Source organism: Gossypium hirsutum, unplaced genomic scaffold (genome assembly GCF_007990345.1).
Source record: "Gossypium hirsutum isolate 1008001.06 unplaced genomic scaffold, Gossypium_hirsutum_v2.1 scaffold_219, whole genome shotgun sequence".
Lineage (NCBI taxonomy): Eukaryota > Viridiplantae > Streptophyta > Magnoliopsida > Malvales > Malvaceae > Gossypium > Gossypium hirsutum.
The window spans coordinates 10,820-32,064 of record NW_024402886.1 but is presented as its reverse complement, the minus strand read 5'-3'; the positions used below and the strand labels follow the sequence as shown (position 1 = coordinate 32,064).

Genomic DNA, 21,245 nt, shown 5'->3' with positions numbered 1-21,245 from the left:
ATTATTGCTAGCATAAGCTTTATCGAGCTATCGGGACTCCGAAAACGTAAAGAACATTAAAAACGGGGCTTGGAATCACTTACTATGGAGCTTGAAAGCTTGAAACAAATCATAGCTATGGAAACCCTTGAAATTTCGTGCTAATGAAGAAGATGATGAATTTTGTGTTATTTTTCCCTTTTTATTTCATTTAATATCCAAATGACCAGAATGCCCTTCCTTATTAAACTTTCAAAAATTCCATCCGTGTCCTATTTTCTCCATGAACTTAGAAATTGGTCAAATTGTTATTTAAACCCTCCTAATTAATATTCCAAAGCAATTTCATACTAAAAACTTGTAGAATGCAAGTTTTGCAAATTATTCGATTTAGTCCCTAATATCAACTTAAGCACTTTTGCATAGAATTTCATCACGAAATTTTCACACAATCATGAAATCATATCATAAACCTCAAAATAATAATAAAATAAATTTTTATACCTCGAATTTGTGGTATCATAACCACTGTTCTGTTTAGGCCCTATTTCGAGATGTTACAATGTTGAAGGCTAAACCTAATCTTGAATCGAGTATTAAGACATTGAAAAGGGATTGGTCAATCGTTTATGACATGCTTAGTGGAAAAAACAATGGCGGCTTTGGTTGGGATGAGCATAGGCAGCTTATTGTTGCTGAAGATGCGGTGTGGAACTCATATATAAATGTAAGAATTATTTCAAGTCTTTATTATCTTATTTTGACAAAACTTATATCTAATATGAATTTCTCATTTTATAGAGTCATAAAGAAGCAGCTCAATTCAGACATCGGAGTTTCCCTTATTATGACCAACTTACTGCCATCTACGCAAAAGATCGAGCCACTGGAAAAGATGCTCAAACAGCTGCTAATATTATTGAAGAAATAAATGCTGAGGATGTAGCTGCTACAAATACTCATGAAGAAAGAAATGATTTCCATGGATCCGAAGCTGATGTGTCTTTGGATGACATGGATCTTTCAGCTACACAACTGCAACCAGAACAGAAACCAACTAGAAACCAAGGTGATATTGCATTTCAAAGAAGAAAAAAAGATTTCTGATGCAAGTAATTTTTCTACTTTGTTTAATGATGATACCGCTTTATTGGCAGAAAATATACGGACCGTTGGCCTCGAAATCAGTAAGAGTATTGCCTCCGAAGTGGTAATTCAACAAAATCAGAAATTATCATTCAAGAAAGTGCTCTGAAATTATATTCAACATGATGTGAAGTGGAAGGTTTAACTGAGGATGAACGCTATCGTGCATTGAGCAAAATTCCAGATCATCCAACGCAAATGCTCATTTTCTTTAGTTTACCTTCTGCTGTGCGATTGGAATGGGTCAGAAGATTTCTTGCTGACCATTAAAAATCATGGTTGTGTTGATATTTTGGTAACTTTTTGTGTTTGTAATATTTGGATGGTATAATGACATGATAGAATGTCATTACAATGTTGTAACTTTTTGATCTTGTAAATTTTAAAATATATGGATTATGACATATAAACTAATGAAATCATGTAACTTTTTGTTAATATATGAATATTATGCTTGGATGTGAAATATAATTCTCTAAGTTATTTATTACTTTTTTAGCAATGAGTTATTTATTACTACTAATATTTAATTATTTTTGTTGTAGAATAATTAAATTATTTGTTTCAGTAATGATATTTTACCACATTAAATATGTATTGCAGTTTAAAAATAATAAAGTAGATTATATATTTTTTTATAGTATTATATATTTTGATTTTTTAATTCATATAATAATAATTATTTTAAGAATGTTATTAAATTATATTTTTTTATTAAATTATATTTAATACTAATTATGTTAAAATATGGTTAAACTATTTATCATTTTCAATAATAATCTTATTAAAATTTAATAACAATAACAATAATCATCTATCTTAAAAAAATTCTGCTAAGGGTATTTTGGTCATTTTAGTTTTTTTCTTATGCTATTACAACATCATTCCATTCAACCAAACACAAGAATACTATTACAGTTCTATTCCATTCTATTCGATTAGAACTCTATTCAATTACAGCCCTATTCCATTACGATGAACCAAACGCACTGTAAGGGTTCCATAGCAAGGGTTTCTTCAACTTTCAAGCTTAATAGTAAGTGCATCCTAGCCCCGTTTTTTATGCTCTTTACATTTTTGACACCCTCGTAGCTTGATTTACCTATTTCTAGCCATATTTTGAAGTAGGGTTCATGTTTGAAATTTGACTCATGTATGACATGTATGTATTTTGATGTTTCATGGTAGATTATGGAAGTTTGATGTGTGTTTAACATCTTTTACCAAGTGATTTCTAGTGAAAATGGCTAAAAAGGACTTATTTGCAAAGTTTGTAAAATGAGTAGTAAGATGTATTAGTTAATGAGAAACGAGGGCTGCTATGAGCATGTTATAAGTTCGGCTAGGATTGGACAACAAAGAAAATGAACACATTTCATTTTATGAGCCTAGGGGCTAATTTGTAAATATGTGAAAGTTTGGGGGGAAAAATTGTAATTTTGCCAAAGTATGATTTATGGATCGATTTGAACAATGTGATAATTAAATAAGTGAAATTTTCTATTTTAGATCAAGAAAAACGAAGTCCAGACCTAAACCTAGGAAAGAACAAGGTTGTAAACTAAATCGAGTAGTTAGCCATATTTTGGTATCGAGGTAAGTTTGTGTGTAAATAATGAAACATTACATTATTATGTTTTTGATGCTTTAATATTGCATGAATTGTTTAATTTTCTTGTGGATTTGATTAATGATGACTCGTTGATGATTCGACGAAGTTTGATATCTCAAAACCCCGGTTGAACCTTAGGAATAGTTAGGATACAAATATCATGACATTAGGGTTATGTGTGATCCCATGTAAGACCATGTGTGGGACATGGGTTTGTCATCAATATGAAATTTATTATAAGACCATAGCTGGGCTATCAGCATTGATATGTGATCCCATGTAAGACCATGTCTAGGACATGGCATTGGCATCGATCTACGATCCCATGTAAGACCATGTCTGGGACATGGCATCGGCATTGATATGTGATCCCATGTAAGAGCATATCCGGGATATGGCATTGGCATCCTACCATGTGTATGAGAGTTCCCGAGTATCCTTTAGTATTCCAAGTGGTTCAACGGGTAATCTAATGATTATGTCAAAGAGATTACAAGGTACGATCATGTTGAAAGGGTACAGGTACGTATACAATGCTCAAAAACATTGAGATTATGAATCGATGAGACCTCAGAAGAAGTGAATGAATGAATTATGATCATGAGTTTTACTGTACATTATGTAAATGGCATGACTTAAAATGTACCTAGGATACTTGATGACATTGTGATAAATATTATTGTGTTATGTGTACAATAATGCATGGTTTATGTTGTTAATTATTTACATGCAAACTTACTAAGCTTTATGCTTACTCCCATTTCTTTTCTATTTTCTTATAGTAACGCCAAGCTAGCTCGAGGATCAAAGGACGCTGAAGCTCGACTCCCACTATCAAACTAATCTTTTGGGCATAGTGAATTTAAGTATTTTGAGTATGACATGTGTAGGTACTTGGTCTTTTGTTATATGTCATATTGGTTTAGCCAAATGTGTTGGCTTATAATGATTTGATGATTCATTTTGTATATGGCCATGAAATATGGCCCATATTACTTATGAGGATGTAATCTTATTCATATATGCATGCATGTACTAAGGCCACTCATGATATGGTTAAATTCATTTAGCATGGATGAATTATGGATACGATTATGGATGTTTGATGATGGAAATATGAGTAAATGCATAATAACAACCAAGGTATGAATGTATGAAATGGAAGTAAATTGATGTTTCATATTGCATGTGATTTGGTAAGCTTGGTCTAAATAAAGTATGAAGTCTTAAGCAAGTATAAATTGATAAGGAGTTTATATGCATGAGCCATGTGTATGAATGTATAAGTGCTCATTTATGCTATGTAGGATGTCATTGAGATGTGTAAGTGTGCATCTGTTATTGAGGGTGATAAAAGCCTTGGAAAATAGCCTCAAAGTTGTCCACATGCGTAGGCATACGGGCGTGTGTCTAGACCATGTGTGACACATAGTCTACCCCATGGACGTGTGTCCCCTGTACCCTAATTAGGTAAAACAGAATGCCTAGTAGTAAGCACACGGGTAGAGCCACAGTGGGGTGTATCAGCCGTTTGAAGGACACGGCCTCAGAATATAGGCATATTCCCTGGCCATGTGAAGTCTGCACTTGATTTTTTGGAATTTAATTCGCTACATGGCCTACGTACACGGGCATGTGACTTGGCCGTGTGACTTAATTATGTTGATGACGTTATATACAGAGAGTTACACGAGCTAAGGACATGGCGTATCCAAGCCACATGGACGTGTGTACTACACGGCCTACCCACACGGGTGTGTGACCCTCCAAAATAAGAAAATTTTCTCAGTGTCACAAAATTTCCAAAAGTTCTCGGTTTATTCTCGAACCACACCCAATGTATGTTTTGGGCCTCATGGGCTTGTATAAGGGACAAGATGCATGTTTATGAATGGTTTTAAATTGAATGAAATTTTATGGCCCGATTTTGTATGAATGTTTATGTTTGAGTTCAGTAACACCTTAGACCATATCCCAGTGTCGGATACGGGTAGAGGGTGTTACATTTAGTGGTATCAAAGCTACAGTTTAGTCAATTATTGGACTAACGTAGCATGTGTATGAGTCTAGTTAATAGGTCATTAATAAGCCACATCAAATAGCCAAATTCACACGGTATAGCATAGTCATTACATAGCAAATATGAACACATACCAACATTAACATCTAATCGAATAATTAACAACAAATCCAAACTATGCAATCAAACAAACTTCCCAAAATGAGTTAATTAACAAGACCGATTATTAACAAGCATTGACATCATTATCAAGCCATTTTCGCATGGCTATTTATATACAATTCAAAACTAAGCATATCGAAACTAGCTTATACATGCCATATACCATAATTACAAACTTCAAAAGTACTGAATAACGTTCGATAGTGTGACGACAGTCCTTGACGATCCTAGAGCTCGAGCTAACTTTAATATATCTATAAAACAATGAAAGAACACACTAGGTAAGCTTCGAAAGCTTTGTAAGCCATAAGCAAATAAATCATCTCAAGAACATTAATAAGTTAATTCAAATAGGCCACATTTAACTAATCTAATACACATATACAATCACTTTTCTGATATAATCCATATTACTATGTTAAGTAACTTCACTTACCTTATTTTTTAATGAACATATAAACTACATATGTACCTGAATCATTTAGCTAAAATTCACATTCTGTCTCGTTTTGACATTGCCCGTTGAACCATTCAGAATCGTTAAGGATTCTCGGAAACACATATATCACATACAATGCCATATCCCATATATGGTCTTACATGTTATCACATATCGATGCCTCTGTCCCAGACAGGGTCTTACACATAATCTCATACCGATGCCAATGTCCCAGACATGGTCTTACACGAAATCACACCTCAGAACTTGTGACAGCCCAAAATTGACCCTAGTCGGGAAGTGGTTTCGGGACCGCTAAACCGAGTCGTAAAAATAATTAACCGTCATAATTGATGCTCATTATATGTACATGTGCATGTGTGAAAATTTCGTGTTTGAATTTTGTTAACTGTAAGTGAATTTCATCAAATAGGACTTATGTGAGAAAATTTTTAAAATGTGATAGGTCAATGCGTAAGGACCTATTAGTGCATGTGGAAAAAGGGGGACTTGCATGTCAAATTCCCCCCCTAATGAGTAGTGGCCGGCCATGACAAGCATGGTAGACCAAGTGTGATGGGCAAGACATGTCATAGACATAGCAAGGATGTTGTGTTAGTGCATCATGAGTGGAAACATGTCACAAACATGTTATGTTAGTGAGGTATGTTAGGAAAAATAAAATAAGGAGCATGGGCATAAAATAATGAAAGGGAATATGATGGAAACAAAAAAAAAATGTGTGTGGTTGTCTTCCCCCCCATTGCCGTGAGTTAAAGAAAAGAAAGGAGAAAATTTTGTTCATCCTTTTTCATCTTCATTTGGCCGAAAATTCTAAGGAAGGAGGAAGGAGTTCTTGCTTCATGTTTGATTTGGAAGAGGATTTGGAGGAGGTTTGGCCATACTTATATCTAGATTAAGGTATGTTTGAGGTTGTGCCATGAGATTCATGCATGTTTTTAGTTGCTAGCTTGAGTTCTAATTAGCCCATGGTTCAAATCCTTGCTATGTCATGGGGATGATATTCGGCCTAGGTGGATTTTGTGTTAATGCCATTGCATGCTAAATATGAAGCTTGTTAATGATGCATGTGATGGTGGATTGATGATTCTTGAATCTCCTTTTTAGCATTTTTGAGTGAGCACATATGTGCATTGGTTGCTAGATGGGGAAGAATCGGCTAGCAAGTTGTGTGCTAAGGCCGAATATAACTTTTGTATGTTAATGAGCAATGCATGTGTTAAATTGATGGAAAGGGAGAGGATGCCTTACTAGTGTATATATGTGTGTATTAGCCAAGTTTTGAACTTGAAACAAGATGATATTTATAATCAATACAAGTAACCATACTTGTAGGAAGTATTAAGCATATAATCGGCCCCAACATAGACATGCATATTCGGCCATAGGAAGAAGATTTGGTGTTGCATGTATTCGGTTGGAGGCAAGCATATTGATGCTTTTGTGTTGGCTTAGAAAATTCGGCCAAGGGGAAAAATTAGCTAAAATGTTGAGTTTGATTCATGATTCCGTACATATGTGACTTTAATGTCTAATGTATAAATATGGGCTAAGTGCCTTGTGTTCTTCTTTTCGATGCTCAAATGATTAAATCAATTTATTTGTTTAATTAAGCTCAAGAGCAAAGGGGAACTAAATCCGATAAAGGGAAGGAAAAAGTGGTCGAATAGCCATCGGAATCGTTCGACAACATCCGAGGTAAGTTCTTGAGTAAGAGAGCTTAAATTAAGATTTGATTAGATCATGTTTTAAGCAAATCAAAATCATGCTCTTTGTGTGTGTGGCTATTGAGCCGAAATTACAAGAATGATAAGTGTCTTGTGTTTGAGTTTTGCTAACGAAAATGAAATACGAATGTGCCATGATTTATTGTTAAATGTACATGGTTATTTGAATGATGTCCGGGCTAAGTCCCGAAGGCTTTGTGCTAAGTGACCATATCCGGACTAAGATCCGAAGGCATTTGTGAGAGATACTAATTCCGGGCTAAGCCCGAAGGCATTGGTGCGAGTTACTAAATCCGGGTTAAGTCCGGAAGGCATTTGTGCGAGTTACTATAACCGGGCTATGTCCCGAAGGCATTTGAACGAGGAGCTATATCCGGTTAAATTCCGAAGGTACGTGATTTGGGAATGAATGATCTTGCTATAAAAATTTCAGTTAATACTCTAGAAACATCCCAACATTGAGGTATGTTTCGTATGTGCTTGAATTTAGTTGAGCCCTTACAAATAAGTATTCGCTCAGTTGATAAACGAGCTACCGGCCTTTGGCTAAGTTGATCTTTTGTGTATGTACATAAGGGTTGGTAATGTGAAGCAAGTATGATATCGAAAATTTGTGCATATGAAATTATCCGTTTAGCTATATGAATGCTATACTTTTGTTGTGCTGGAATTCCTTGCTCAAAACTTACTAAGCATAAATTGCTTACTCCGTTTCATTGCTCCTCTGTTTTATAGATTTGGTTCTCCAGCTATCGGACTCGGGATCTTGAAGTCAAAGTCGCCCACACTATCAAAGCCCCCTTTTGGTACAATTTTGGTTGAACTTCGTAATGGCATGTATAGGACTACACGTTTGTTGTGGGTCATGGACCCTTTGGACTTGTATAATTTTGGATAGCCATGCGAAAATGGCTTATATGTGTTTGAGTATAATGTTATAATCATTTGGTGTGGATATGCTTGACAAGGATTGGCCATGGGAATGGTTAATCACTATCATAAATTGTGCTATTTATGCAAAAAGGGCTAGTTGAATCATGGAAACCATGAAATAGGTAAAGTCTACCTTAAAGGCAGATGCTGACAGCAGCAGTGATGTAGATTCAGAAAATCACTAAAAATAGTAGGAATGGAATTAAATAGTGAATAAATTATGTAAACCAACCTTGATGAATCTATTTTCATAGGAAAGTAACAAAACAATCATACGGACAGTATGTTAAGAGATATTCAGGTTCTTGTGAGACAAGGCCAGAATGGTTTCTGGATTTCCTGTTCCGACTTTGGAAATTCATTACAAATTAACCAGAGACAATTAGGAGTCATACCATATATGTATAGATTCCTCTCTGCGTCTAGTTTCTATAGAAACAAACGACATCAGTATTGAAGCTCTGTGCAGGGAGATATCCAGGTCGTAATGCGCAAAGGTCAGTGTAGTCGATCCCTGTAACATGGGAGACTTTGACTAATAAACTGTACTAATTGGCCCAACCAAAAATTCTAGAAAAAAATATGTAGATGGGAATATGAGTCTAGTTTCGGGGAAAAATCACAAAACTGATTTTCGAGTTGTGAAACTCAAGATATGATTTTTAAAGCGACTATTACGCAGATTGGCAGTGTCTGGAAATTTTTTTAAAAGTCTGTTAACACCTCGTGTTCGACTCCGGTGACGGTCTCGGGTTCGGGGTGTTACATTTGATTGATATCAGAGCTACGGTTTAGTCGATTCTAGGACTACCGTAATGCGTTGGGTCTAGCTATACATGCCATTTTATGTGATTACTTGATAGTGTGGTGATTTCTGACAATTGTAAATGTGTTTATTTATAGTAATGGATCCCGATCCCGACCGAGAGGTAGCTGATGATCTTGAGAGTGTAGCGCCTGCTCCCACACAAGGGACAGCGCCGGTGGACTCTCAACCTAATGCTAGTAACCCGAATGAGGAAGCTAGACAAGCTTTCTATAGCGTGATGAATGATTGGTTCAACCAATACATTCGAACTAATACGGCTGTTCCACAACCTCCCTTCCCGACTAATACAACCCCCGCACCTACAATACCTCCGGTAACTGACCAAATAAGGTCAAATAAGCCCCCAGTTGACAGAACCCGAAAACATGGGGCTACTGAATTTAAAGCTACGGATAGCGACGATGCCGAGCAAGCAGAATTTTGGTTGGACAACACTATCCGGTACTTGATGAGCTATCTTGTACACCCGATGAATGCCTAAAGTGTACTATCTCCTTGCTACGTGATTCTGCCTACTATTGGTGGAGTATTCTGACTTCTGTTGTGCCCCGAGAGCAAGTAACTTGGGAGTTTTTCCAAACTGAGTTTCAGAAAAAGTATATCAGTCAGAGATTTGTTGATCAAAAACGGAAGGAATTTCTTGAGCTTAAGCAAGGTTCCATGTCGGTTACTGATTACGAGCGAAAATTTGTTAGACTTAGCAAATACGCTCAGGAATGTGTTTCGTCCGAGGCTATTATGTGTAAACGCTTCGAGGATGGGCTGAATGAAGATATAAAAATGTTCGTTGGCGTTCTTGAAATACGAGAGTTCGTAGTACTTGTCGAGCGAGCTTGTAAAGCCGAAGAGCTTAGAAAAGAAAAACAAAAAGTTGATGAGGGAACTGGAGAGTTTCGTAAAAGATCCTCGGGAAAGTCTCTTCAACAGGCATCGAAGAAATTTCGAGATGATGCGGGCCAGTTTAGAGGCACTTCGGGCCTTTTTAGACGAGATCGTGATCGACCCCCTGTGGGTACACGAGGCACTTCGGTCGCCAGTGTTGGGAATGAACGTCGAGACAGAACGAAATGTCGATATTGCGGTAAATGGCATTTGGGGAGTTGTAGATTCCCTGACCGCTCCTGTTACAAGTGCGGATCAGTTGACCACTTCATTAAAGATTGCCCGAGGTTGTCTGAATAGAATGTAAATCAGAGTGGGAAACCGAGTGCTACCACTGCTCGAGGTAGACCATCTGGAAATACGGGCAATGCTAGTGGTGGTCAGAGAGGATCTAGAGATACTACGACCAGATCCGAGGCTCGTGCGCCTGCTAGAGCTTATGCTATACGTGCCCGCGAGGATGCTTCTTCGCCTGATGTTATTACCGGTACTTTTACTCTCTTTGATACTAATGTAATTGCTTTGATTGACCCCGGTTCTACTCATTCTTACATATGTGAAACCTTAGCATCTAGTAAGACTTTACCTATTGAGTCTACTGAGTTCGTAATTCGGGTGTCAAATCCCTTGGGTTGTTACGTGCTTGTCGACAAAGTGTGTAAGAAATGTCCCCTAGAAATTCGAGGTTCCTGTTTTCCGGCGGACTTGATGCTTTTGCCGTTTGATGAATTTGATGTTATTCTTGGTTTGGATTGGTTGACCGCGCATGATGCGGTTGTGAATTTCAAAAGCAAGACTATTGATTTGAGGTGCGCAAATGACGAAGTAATCCGAGTTGAGTCTACGGACTTGGAGGGGATGCCAGCTGTAATATCAGCAATGTTGGCCCAGAAATATGTAAGAAAAGGGTGCGAAGCATACCTTACGTATGTACTTGATGACAAAGAATTAGAAAAGAAACCCGAATCTGTGCCGGTGGTTTGTGAATACCCGGATGTTTTTCCTGAAGAATTACTGGGTTTACCACCTGTTCGGGAGATAGAGTTTGGTATTGAGCTTGTACCTGGGACTACGCCGATTTCGATAGCTCCGTATCGTATGGCACCAACTGAGTTAAAAGAGTTGAAAGCTCAGTTGCAAGAATTGACGGATAGAGGTTTTGCTCGACCAAGTTTCTCACCTTGGGGTGCACCAGTATTGTTCGTGAAAAAGAAGGACAGAACCATGAGGTTGTGCATTGACTATCGTCAACTGAATAAAGTGACGATAAAGAACAAATATCCGTTACCGCGTATCGATGATTTGTTCGACCAACTGAAGGGAGCCTCAATGTTCTCAAAAATAGATTTGAGATCGGGCTATTATCAGTTGCGAATTCGAGAATCGGACATACCCAAAACTACCTTCAGGACGAGATATGGTCACTACGAGTTCTTAGTGATGCCATTTGGGCTCACTAATGCCCCTACGGTATTTATGGATTTGATGAATCGGATCTTCAGACCATATTTGGATCGGTTCGTAGTTGTGTTCATTGATGACATCTTGGTCTATTCAAGAGATGAGACCGAACATGCTGAGCATCTGAGGCTAGTGTTGCAAATTTTGCGGGATAAGCAGTTATATGCTAAGTTCAGTAAGTGTGAGTTCTGGTTAAGAGAGGTTAGCTTCTTGGGTCATGTAGTATCCGCATCGGGTATTCGAGTTGACCCGAACAAAATTTCAGCCATACTTAACTGGAAACCTCCGAGAAATATTACTGAGGTTCGGAGCTTTTTGGGGCTCACCGGTTATTACCGACGATTTGTCAAAGGTTTCTCGATGATAGCCACACCAATGACGAAGCTACTTCAAAAGGATGTTAAGTTCGAATGGACGGAGAAATGTCAGAAAAGTTTCGATCAACTGAAAACTCATTTGACTGAAGCTCCAATTTTAGTGCAACCCGAATCAGGCAAAGAGTTTGTCATTTATAGTGACGCATCCCTACTTGGGTTGGGTTGCGTATTGATGCAAGAAGGTCGAGTTGTGGCCTATGCGTCGAGACAATTGAAGCCACACGAGAGAAATTATCCGACCCATGATCTCGAACTAGTTGCCATCGTATTTGCTTTGAAAATATGGCGACATTATTTGTTTGGTGAGAAGTGCCATGTATTTTCGGATCACAAAAGTCTCAAATATTTGATGACTCAGCGAGACTTGAATCTGTGACAAAGACGTTGGCTTGAGTTGTTGAAAGATTACGAGCTTGTCATTGATTACCACCCGGGAAAGGCTAATGTGGTTGCGGACGCCTTAAGCCGGAAATCATTGTTTGCTTTACGAGCGATGAATGTGCACTTGTCTGTTCTACCCGACAATGTGTTAGTAGCTGAATTAAAAGCCAAACCATTATTGATTCATCAAATTCGTGAAGCTCAGAAAGTTGATGATGAATTGGTTTCAAAACGGGCTGAGTGTGTTCCGAACAAGGAATCGGAGTTTCAAATTGATAATGATGATTGTTTGAGGTTCAGAAGTCGTTTGTGTGTTCCAGGGAATTCAGAACTCATTTTGATGATTCTGAACGAAGCCCATTGTAGCCGAATGTCAATTCACCCGGGGAGTATGAAAATGTACAACGATTTGAAACGTCGATTTTGGTGGCATGGTATGAAACGAGAAATCTCCGACTTTGTTTCGAGATGTTTAATATGTCAACAAGTGAAAGCGGAACATCAAGTGCCTTCAGGATTACTTCAGCCGATCATGATACCTGAGTGGAAATGGGATCGAGTCACAATGGACTTTGTGTCCGGACTGCCATTGTCAGCAAGTAAGAAAGATGCGATTTGGGTTGTTGTCGATAGGCTGACTGTAACACCCCGAACCCGAGACCGACACCGGAGTCGGACACGAGATGTTAACAAACTTTGAAAAATTTTTCCAGACACTGCCCAGTCTGAGTACTAGTCGCTTCAAAAATCATATCTTGAGTTTCACAACTCAAAAATCAGTTTTGTGATTTTTCCCTGAAACTAGACTCATGTCCCCACCTATGGATTTTTTTCTAGAATTTTTGGTCGGGCCAATTAGTACAGTTTATTAGTCAAAGTCTCCCATGTTACAGGGGTCGACTACACTGACCTTTTCCCATTACGACTGGGATATCTCTCTTCACAGAGCTTCAATACTGATGCCGTTTGTTTCTATGGAAACTAGACTCAGAGAGGAATCCATACATATATGGTATGACCCCTAATTATCTCTGGTCAATTTATAGTGAATTTCCAAAGGCGGAACAGTGAATCCAGAAACTGTTCTGGCTCTGTTCCACAAGAACCCGAATATCTCTTTCTGTACTGTTCCTATAATTGTTTCGTTACTTCCATATGAAAGTAGATTCATCAAGGTTCGATTACATAATTTATTCACTATTTAATTCCACTCCTACGAATTCTTGTGATTTTTCCAATCCACACCACTGCTGCTATCAGCTTCTGTTTTCAAAATGAACCTTACCTAATTTGGGGTTTCATGGACCAACTAGGGCCTTGTCATACATAAGCCCACATATGATCATACTTAGCCATTCTAGTGGCTGATCATTTGCTCAACACTTCCACTCCAACATAGTTACATCATGAAACCATCTATACATTCATAAATACGAATGGTCTAATGCCATACTCCACTTCTACAAGCCATTTTCGCATGGCTGTACACTTATACATTTCATAAAGTACTCGAAAGACAACAATGGGTAGTCCTATACATGCCATAACAAAATTCAACCAAAATAGTACCCAAAAGAGCCTTTGATAGTGTGGGCGACTTCGACTTCGAGATCCCGAGTCCGATAGCTGGAGAACCAAAAATCTATAAAACAGAGGAGCAATGTAACGAGTAAGCAATTTATGCTTAGTAAGTTTGAGCAAGGAATTCCAGCATAAACAAAGAATATCACACATTTAGCTAAACGGAATATTTCATAATACGCAATTTATCGATATTAAACTTGCTTCACAACATTAACAACCCTTATGCACATACACAATAGACTAACTTAGCCGAAGGCCGATAGCTCGTTTATCAACTGAGCGAACATTTATTTGTAAGGGCTCGATTTAATTCAACACATACGTAACATATCCCCATATTGGGATGTTTTTCGAGTATTCGCTGGAATTTTACAGCAAGCTCATTCATTACCAAATCACGTACCTTCGGGATTTAACCGGATATAGCTCCTCGTTCAAATGCCTTCGGGACATAGCCCGGTTTTAGTAACTCACACCATGCCTTCGGGACGTAACCCGGATTTAACAACTCGCACGAATGCCTTCGGGACTTAACCCGGCTTTAATAACTCGCACGAATGCCCTCGGGACTTAACCCGGATTTAGTATCTCGCACAAAGGCCTTCGGATCTTAGTCCGGATATATTCGCTTAGCACAAAGCCTTCGGGACTTAGCCCGGACAGCATTCAATTAATCATGCACATCTAACAATAATTCATGGTACATTCATATTTCATTTTCGTTTACGAAACTCAAACATAAGGCACATATTGTCCTTGCACATTCGGCTTAATAGCCACACATAGAGCATGATTTAATCACATCGAAATTTAAGCTCTCTTACTCAAGAACTTACCTCGGGTGTTGTCGAACGATTCCGCTAGCTATTCAACCACTTTTTCCTTCCCTTTATCGGTTTTATTTCCCCTTTGCTCTTGAGCTTAATCAAACAAATAAATTGATTTCATCATTTAGGCATCAAAAGATGAACACAAGGCACTTAGCCCATATTTATACATTAGACATTAAAGTCTCATACATGCAAAAATCATGCATCAACACAACATATTAGCTAATTTCTTTGCCCTTGGCCGAATATGCATGTCCATTTTTGGGGTCGATTTCAACACTTAATACACACATATACACACTAGTAAAGCATCCTCCCCCTTTTCATCAATTTAACACATGCATTGCTCATTAACATGCAAAGTTACATTCGGCCTTAGCACACATCTTGCTAGCCGATTCTTCTCCATTTAGCAACCAATGCACATATGTGCTCACACAAAAAAAAATGCTAAAAAGGAGGTTCAAGAATCATCAAGCCATCATCACATGCATCATTAACAAGCTTCATATTTTGCATGCAATGGCATTAACACAACCTCCACCTAGGCCGAATCTTAACTCATCCTCATGCCTCATCACCACAACATCAAACATCAACCAAGAATGATTCATCCATGGTCAAGTGCCATTTCCATCACATAGCAAGATTTAGACCATGGGTTAGGTAGAACTCAAGCTAACAACTAAAACATGCATGCCTCTCATGGAACATCATCAAACATACGTTAGCCTAGCTACATGCATGGCCGAATCTCTTCACCTTTCTTCTTCTTTCCTCCTTAAAATTTTTGGCCAAGGATGAACCAAAGGATGAGAAAATTTTTCTTTGTTTTTCTTTCTAGTTTTTGGCAAGCATGAAGATGAGAAAAGGATGAACAAAATCCCCCCCTTTCTCTTCTTTAGCTCACGGCAATGGGGGGACAAACACTACACACACATTTTTTTTTCTTTTGTTTTCCATTTCTTTATTACCCATACTCCTTATTTTATTCTTCCACTAACAAAACATGTTTCATGACATGTTTTGCCCATCCTTCCTTGTCATGGCCGGCCACTACTCATTAGGGGGGGGAATTTGACATGCAAGTCCCCCCTTTGTCCACATGCACTAATAGGTCCTCACACATTGCCTATCACATTTTAGAATTTTCTCACATAAGTCCTATTGACTAAATTCACATGAAATCAACCAAATTGAAGCTTGAAATTTTCACACATTCATAATTACATATTCTACACAATAAGTATCACATTCAAACATTTCGGTGACTCGGTTTAGCGGTCCCGAAACCACTTCCCGACTAGGGTCAACTTTGGGCTGTCACAACTCTCCCCCACTTAAGAAATTTTCGTCCCCAAAATCTTACCGGTAAATAGGTTTGGGTATCGTTCTTTCATCGAGCTCTCGGTCTCCCAAGTTGCTTCCTCGATCCCGTGTTTGAGCCATAACACCTTTACTAGCGGAACTCTTTTGTTTCGCAACTCCTTCACTTCACGAGCTAGGATACGCATCGGTTCTTCTTCATAGCTCATGTCGACTTGAATTTCAACCTCTGATGGGCTAATTATATGCGATGGATCAGATCGATAGCGTCGAAGCATCGAAACATGAAAGACGTCATGAATCTTTTCAAGCTCCGGGGGCAAAATCAATCTATACGCAACCGGACCAACTCGTTCGGAGATTTTGTACGGCCCAATGAATCTTGGGCTCAACTTGCCCTTACGGCCGAACCTGAGTATCTTTTTCCAAGGTGAAACCTTAAGGAACACTTTGTCTCCCACCTGATACTCGATGTCTTTTCGTTTCAAATCTGCGTACGATTTCTGACGATCCGTGGCTACCTTCAGACTTTCACGGATTACCTTTACTTTCTGTTCAGCATCTCTAATCAAATCAACTCCGAAAATTTTGCTTTCACCGAGCTCGGTCCAAAACAATGGTGTACGGCATTTACGACCGTACAAAGCCTCGTAAGGTGCCATCTTAATACTTGATTGAAAACTATTGTTGTAAGCGAATTCAATCAAAGGTAAATACCGTTCCCATGAACTACTGAACTCGAGGATGCAACATCTCAACATATCCTCAAGTAACTGAATTATCCTCTCGGATTGACCATCGGTTTGGGGGTGAAAAGCAGTGCTAAAATGCAGCTTGGTACCCAGAGCTTCTTGCAATTTCTTCCAAAATCGTGAGGTGAATCTCGATCTCTATCCGACACGATAGAAACAGGTACCCCGTGTAATCTCACAATTTGATAAACGTACAATTCAGCTAGTTTCTCCAATGAAAAATCCGTACGTACGGGGATGAAATGAGCCGACTTAGTCAGTCTATCAACAATAACCCATATCGCATCCTTCTTACTTGCTGACAAGGGCAGTCCGGACACAAAGTCCATTGTGACTCGATCCCATTTCCACTCGGGTATCATGATCGGCTGGAGTAATCCTGAAGGCACTTGATGTTCCGCTTTCACTTGTTGACATATTAAACATCTCGAAACAAAGTCAGAGATGTCCCGTTTCATACCATGCCACCAAAATTGACGTTTCAAATCATTGTACATTTTCGTACTCCCCGGGTGAATTGACATTTGGCTACAATCGGCTTCGTTCAGAATCATCGAAATGAGTTCCGAATTCCTTGGAACACACAAACGATTTCTGAACCTCAAACAATCATCATCATCAATTTGAAACTCCGATTCCTCGTTCGGAAAACACTTAGCCCGTTTTGCAACCAATTCATCATCGACTTTCTGAGCTTCACGAATTTGGTGAGTCAACAATGGTTTAGCTTTTAATTCAGCTACTAACACACTGTCTGGTAGAACAGACAAATGCACGTTCATCGCTCGAAAAGCAAACAATGACTTCCGGCTTAAGGCGTCCGCAACCACGTTAGCCTTTCCCGGGTGGTAATCAATGACAAGCTCGTAATCTTTCAACAACTCAAGCCAACGTCTTTGTCGCAGATTCAAGTCTCGTTGAGTCATCAAATATTTGAGACTTTTGTGATCCGAAAATACATGGCACTTCTCACCAAACAGATAATGTCGCCATATTTTTAAAGCAAACACGATGGCAGCTAGTTCGAGATCATGGGTCGGATAATTCCTCTCGTGTGGCTTCAATTGTCTCGACGCATAGGCCACGACTCGACCTTCTTGCATCAATACGCAACCCAACCCAAGTAGGGATGCGTCACTATAAATGACAAACTCTTTACCTGATTCGGGTTGCACCAAAATTGGAGCTTCAGTCAAATGAGTTTTCAGTTGGTCGAAACTTTTCTGACATTTCTCCGTCCACTCGAACTTAACATCCTTTTGAAGTAGCTTCGTCATTGGTGTGGCTATCATCGAGAAACCTTTCACAAATCGTCGGTAATAACCGGCGAGCCCCAAAAAGCTCCGAACTTCAGTAACATTTCTCGGAGGTTTCCAGTCAAGTATGGCTGAATTTTGTTCGGGTCAACTCGAATACCCGACGCGGATACCACATGACCCAAGAAGCTAACCTCTCTTAACCAGAACTCACACTTACTGAACTTAGCATATAACTGCTTATCCCGCAAAATTTGCAGCACTAGCCTCAGATGCTCAGCATGTTCGGTCTCGTCTCTTGAATAGACCAAAATGTCATCAATGAACACCACTACGAACCGATCCAAATACGGTCTGAAGATCCGATTCATCAAATCCATAAATACTGCAGGGGCATTAGTGAGCCCAAACGGCATCACTAAGAATTCGTAGTGACCATATCTCGTTCTGAAGGCAGTTTTGGGAATATCTGAATCTCGGATTCGCAACTGATAATAGCCCGATCTCAAATCTATTTTTGAGAACACTGAGGCTCCCTTCAGTTGGTCGAACAAATCATCGATGCGCGGCAACGGATATTTGTTCTTTATCGTCACTTTATTCAGCTGACGATAGTCAATGCACAACCTCATGGTTCCGTCCTTCTTTTTCACGAACAATACTGGTGCACCCCAAGGTGAGAAACTTGGTCGAGCGAAACCTCTATCCGTCAGTTCTTGCAACTGAGCTTTCAACTCCTTTAACTCGGTTGGTGCCATACGATACGGAGCTATCGAAATCGGCGTAGTCCCAGGTACAAGCTCAATACCAAACTCTACCTCCCGAACAGGTGGTAAACCCGGTAATTCTTCCGGAAAAACATCCGGGTATTCACAAACCACCGGCACAGATTCGGGTTTCTTTTCTAATTCTTTGTCACCAAGTACATACGCAAGGTATGCTTCGCACCCTTTTCTTACATATTTCTGTGCCAACATTGCTGATATTACAGCTGGCATCCCCTCTAAGTCGCAGACTCAATTCGGACTACTTCGTTATTTGCGCATCTCAAATCAATAGTCTTGCTCTTGCAATTCACAATCGCATCATGCGCGGTCAACCAATCCAAACCAAGGATAACATCAAATTCATCAAACGGCAAGAGCATCAAGTTCGCCGGGAAACAGGAACCTCGAATTTCCAGGGGACATTTCTTACACACTTTGTCGACAAGCACGTAACGACCCAAGGGATTTGACACCCGAATTACGAACTCAGTAGACTCAATAGGTAAAGTCTTACTGGATGCTAAGGTTTCACATATGTAAGAATGAGTAGAACCGGGGTCAATCAAAGCAATTACATTAGTATCAAAGAGGGTGAATGTACCGGTAATAACATCAGGCGAAGAAGCATCCTCGCGGGCACGTATAGCATAAGCTCTAGCAGGCGCACGGGCTCGGATCTGGTTATATCATCTCTAGATCCTCTCTGACCACCACCAGCATTGCCCATATTTCCAGATGGTCTACCTCGAGCAGTGGTAGCACCGGTCTCCCACTCTGATTTGCATTCTGCCCCGACAACCTCGGGCAATCTTTAATGAAGTGGTCCACTGATCCGCATTTGTAACAGGAGCGGTCAGGAAATCTACAACTCCCCGAATGCCATTTACCGCAATATCGGCATTTCGTCCTGTCTCGACGTTCATTCCCAACACTGGCGACCGAAGTGCCTCGTGTACCCACAGGGGGTCGATCACGATCTCGTCCAAAAAGGCCCGAAGTGCCTCTAAACTGGCCCGCATCATCTCGAAATCTCTTCGATGTCTGTTGAAGAGACCTCCCCGAGGATCTTTTACGAAACTCTCCAGTTCCCTCATCAACTCTTTGCTTTTCTTTTCTAAGCTCTTCGGCTTTACAAGCTCGTTCAACAAGTACCACGAACTCTTGTATTTCAAGAACGCCAACGAACATTTTTATATCTTCATTCAGCCCATCCTCGAAGCGTTTACACATAATAGCTTCGGACGAAACACATTCCCGAGCGTATTTGCTAAGTCTAACAAATTTTCGCTCGTAATCAGTAACCGACATGGAGCCTTGCTTAAGCTCAAGAAATTCCTTCCGTTTTTGATCAACAAATCTCTGACTGATATACTTTTTCCGAAACTCAGTTTGGAAAAACTCCCAAGTTACTTGCCTCGGGGCACAATAGAAGTCAGAGTACTCCACCAATAGTAGGCAGAATCACGTAGCAAGGAGATAGCACACTTTAGGCATTCATCGGGTGTACAAGATAGCTCATCGAGTACCCGGATAGTGTTGTCCAGCCAAAATTCAGCTTGCTCGGCATCATCGCTATCCATAGCCTTAAATTCAGTAGCCCCATGTTTTCGGATTCTGTCAACTGGGGGCTTATTTGACCTTATTTGGTCCGTTACCGGTGGTATTGTAGGTCGGGGGTAGTATTTGTCGGGAATGGAGGTTGTGGAACAGCCATATTAGTTCGAATGTATTGGTTAAACCAATCATTCATCACGCTATAGAATGCTTGTCTAGCTTCATCATTCTGATTACTAGCATTAGGTTGAGAGTCGCCGGCACTGTCCCTTGTGCGGGAGCAGGCGCTACACTCTCAAGATCATCAGCTACTTCTCGGTCACGATCGGGATCCATTACTATAAATAAACACATTTACGATTGTCAGAAATCACCACACTATCAAGTAATCACATAAAATGGCATGTATAGCTAGACCCAAAACATTACGGTAGTCCTAGAATCGACTAAACCGTAGCTCTGATACCAATAAAATGTAACACCCCGAACCCGAGACCGACACCGGAGTCGGACACGAGATGTTAACAAACTTTGAAAAATTTTTCCAGACACTGCCCAGTCTGAGTACTAGTCGCTTCAAAAATCATATCTTGAGTTTCACAACTCAAAAATCAGTTTTGTGATTTTTCCCTGAAACTAGACTCATGTCCCCACCTATGGATTTTTTTCTAGAATTTTTGGTCGGGCCAATTAGTACAGTTTATTAGTCAAAGTCTCCCATGTTACAGGGGTCGACTACACTGACCTTTTCCCATTACGACTGGGATATCTCTCTGCACAGAGCTTCAATACTGATGCCGTTTGTTTCTATGGAAACTAGACTCAGAGAGGAATCCATACATATATGGTATGACCCCTAATTATCTCTGGTCAATTTATAGTGAATTTCCAAAGGCGGAACAGTGAATCCAGAAACTGTTCTGGCCCTGTTCCACAAGAACCCGAATATCTCTTTCTGTACTGTTCCTATAATTGTTTCGTTACTTCCATATGAAAGTAGATTCATCAAGGTTCGATTACATAATTTATTCACTATTTAATTCCACTCCTACGAATTCTTGTGATTTTTCCAATCCACACCACTGCTGCTATCAGCTTCTGTTTTCAAATGAACCTTACCTAATTTGGGGTTTCATGGACCAACTAGGGCCTTGTCATACATAAGCCCACATATGATCATACTTAGCCATTCTAGTGGCTGATCATT

At 39.6% G+C, this 21,245-nt stretch overlaps 1 protein-coding gene across 1 annotated transcript; it reads left to right on the top strand.

Annotated features, from left to right (window-relative positions):
- The first annotated feature begins 541 nt into the window (after positions 1-541).
- Positions 542-1,234, top strand: LOC121226493 (uncharacterized protein At2g29880-like). Its single transcript, XM_041110378.1, has 3 exons — positions 542-706; positions 781-1,048; positions 1,137-1,234. The coding sequence occupies exons 1-3, from the start codon at positions 542-544 to the stop codon at positions 1,232-1,234; spliced, it is 531 nt and encodes a 176-aa protein (XP_040966312.1).
- Positions 1,235-21,245: the final 20,011 nt, after the last annotated feature.

What these genes read in the sequence shown, in the direction of transcription:
- LOC121226493 (XM_041110378.1), top strand. Translation starts at nt 542, where the DNA reads ATGTTGAAGGCTAAACCTAATCTTGAATCGAGTATTAAGACATTGAAA. An exon ending in TGTGGAACTCATATATAAAT is followed by an intron (nt 707 to 780) that starts GTAAGAATTATT and finishes CTCATTTTATAG; the next exon opens with AGTCATAAAGAAGCAGCTCA. An exon ending in GAAACCAACTAGAAACCAAG is followed by an intron (nt 1,049 to 1,136) that starts GTGATATTGCAT and finishes CTTTATTGGCAG; the next exon opens with AAAATATACGGACCGTTGGC.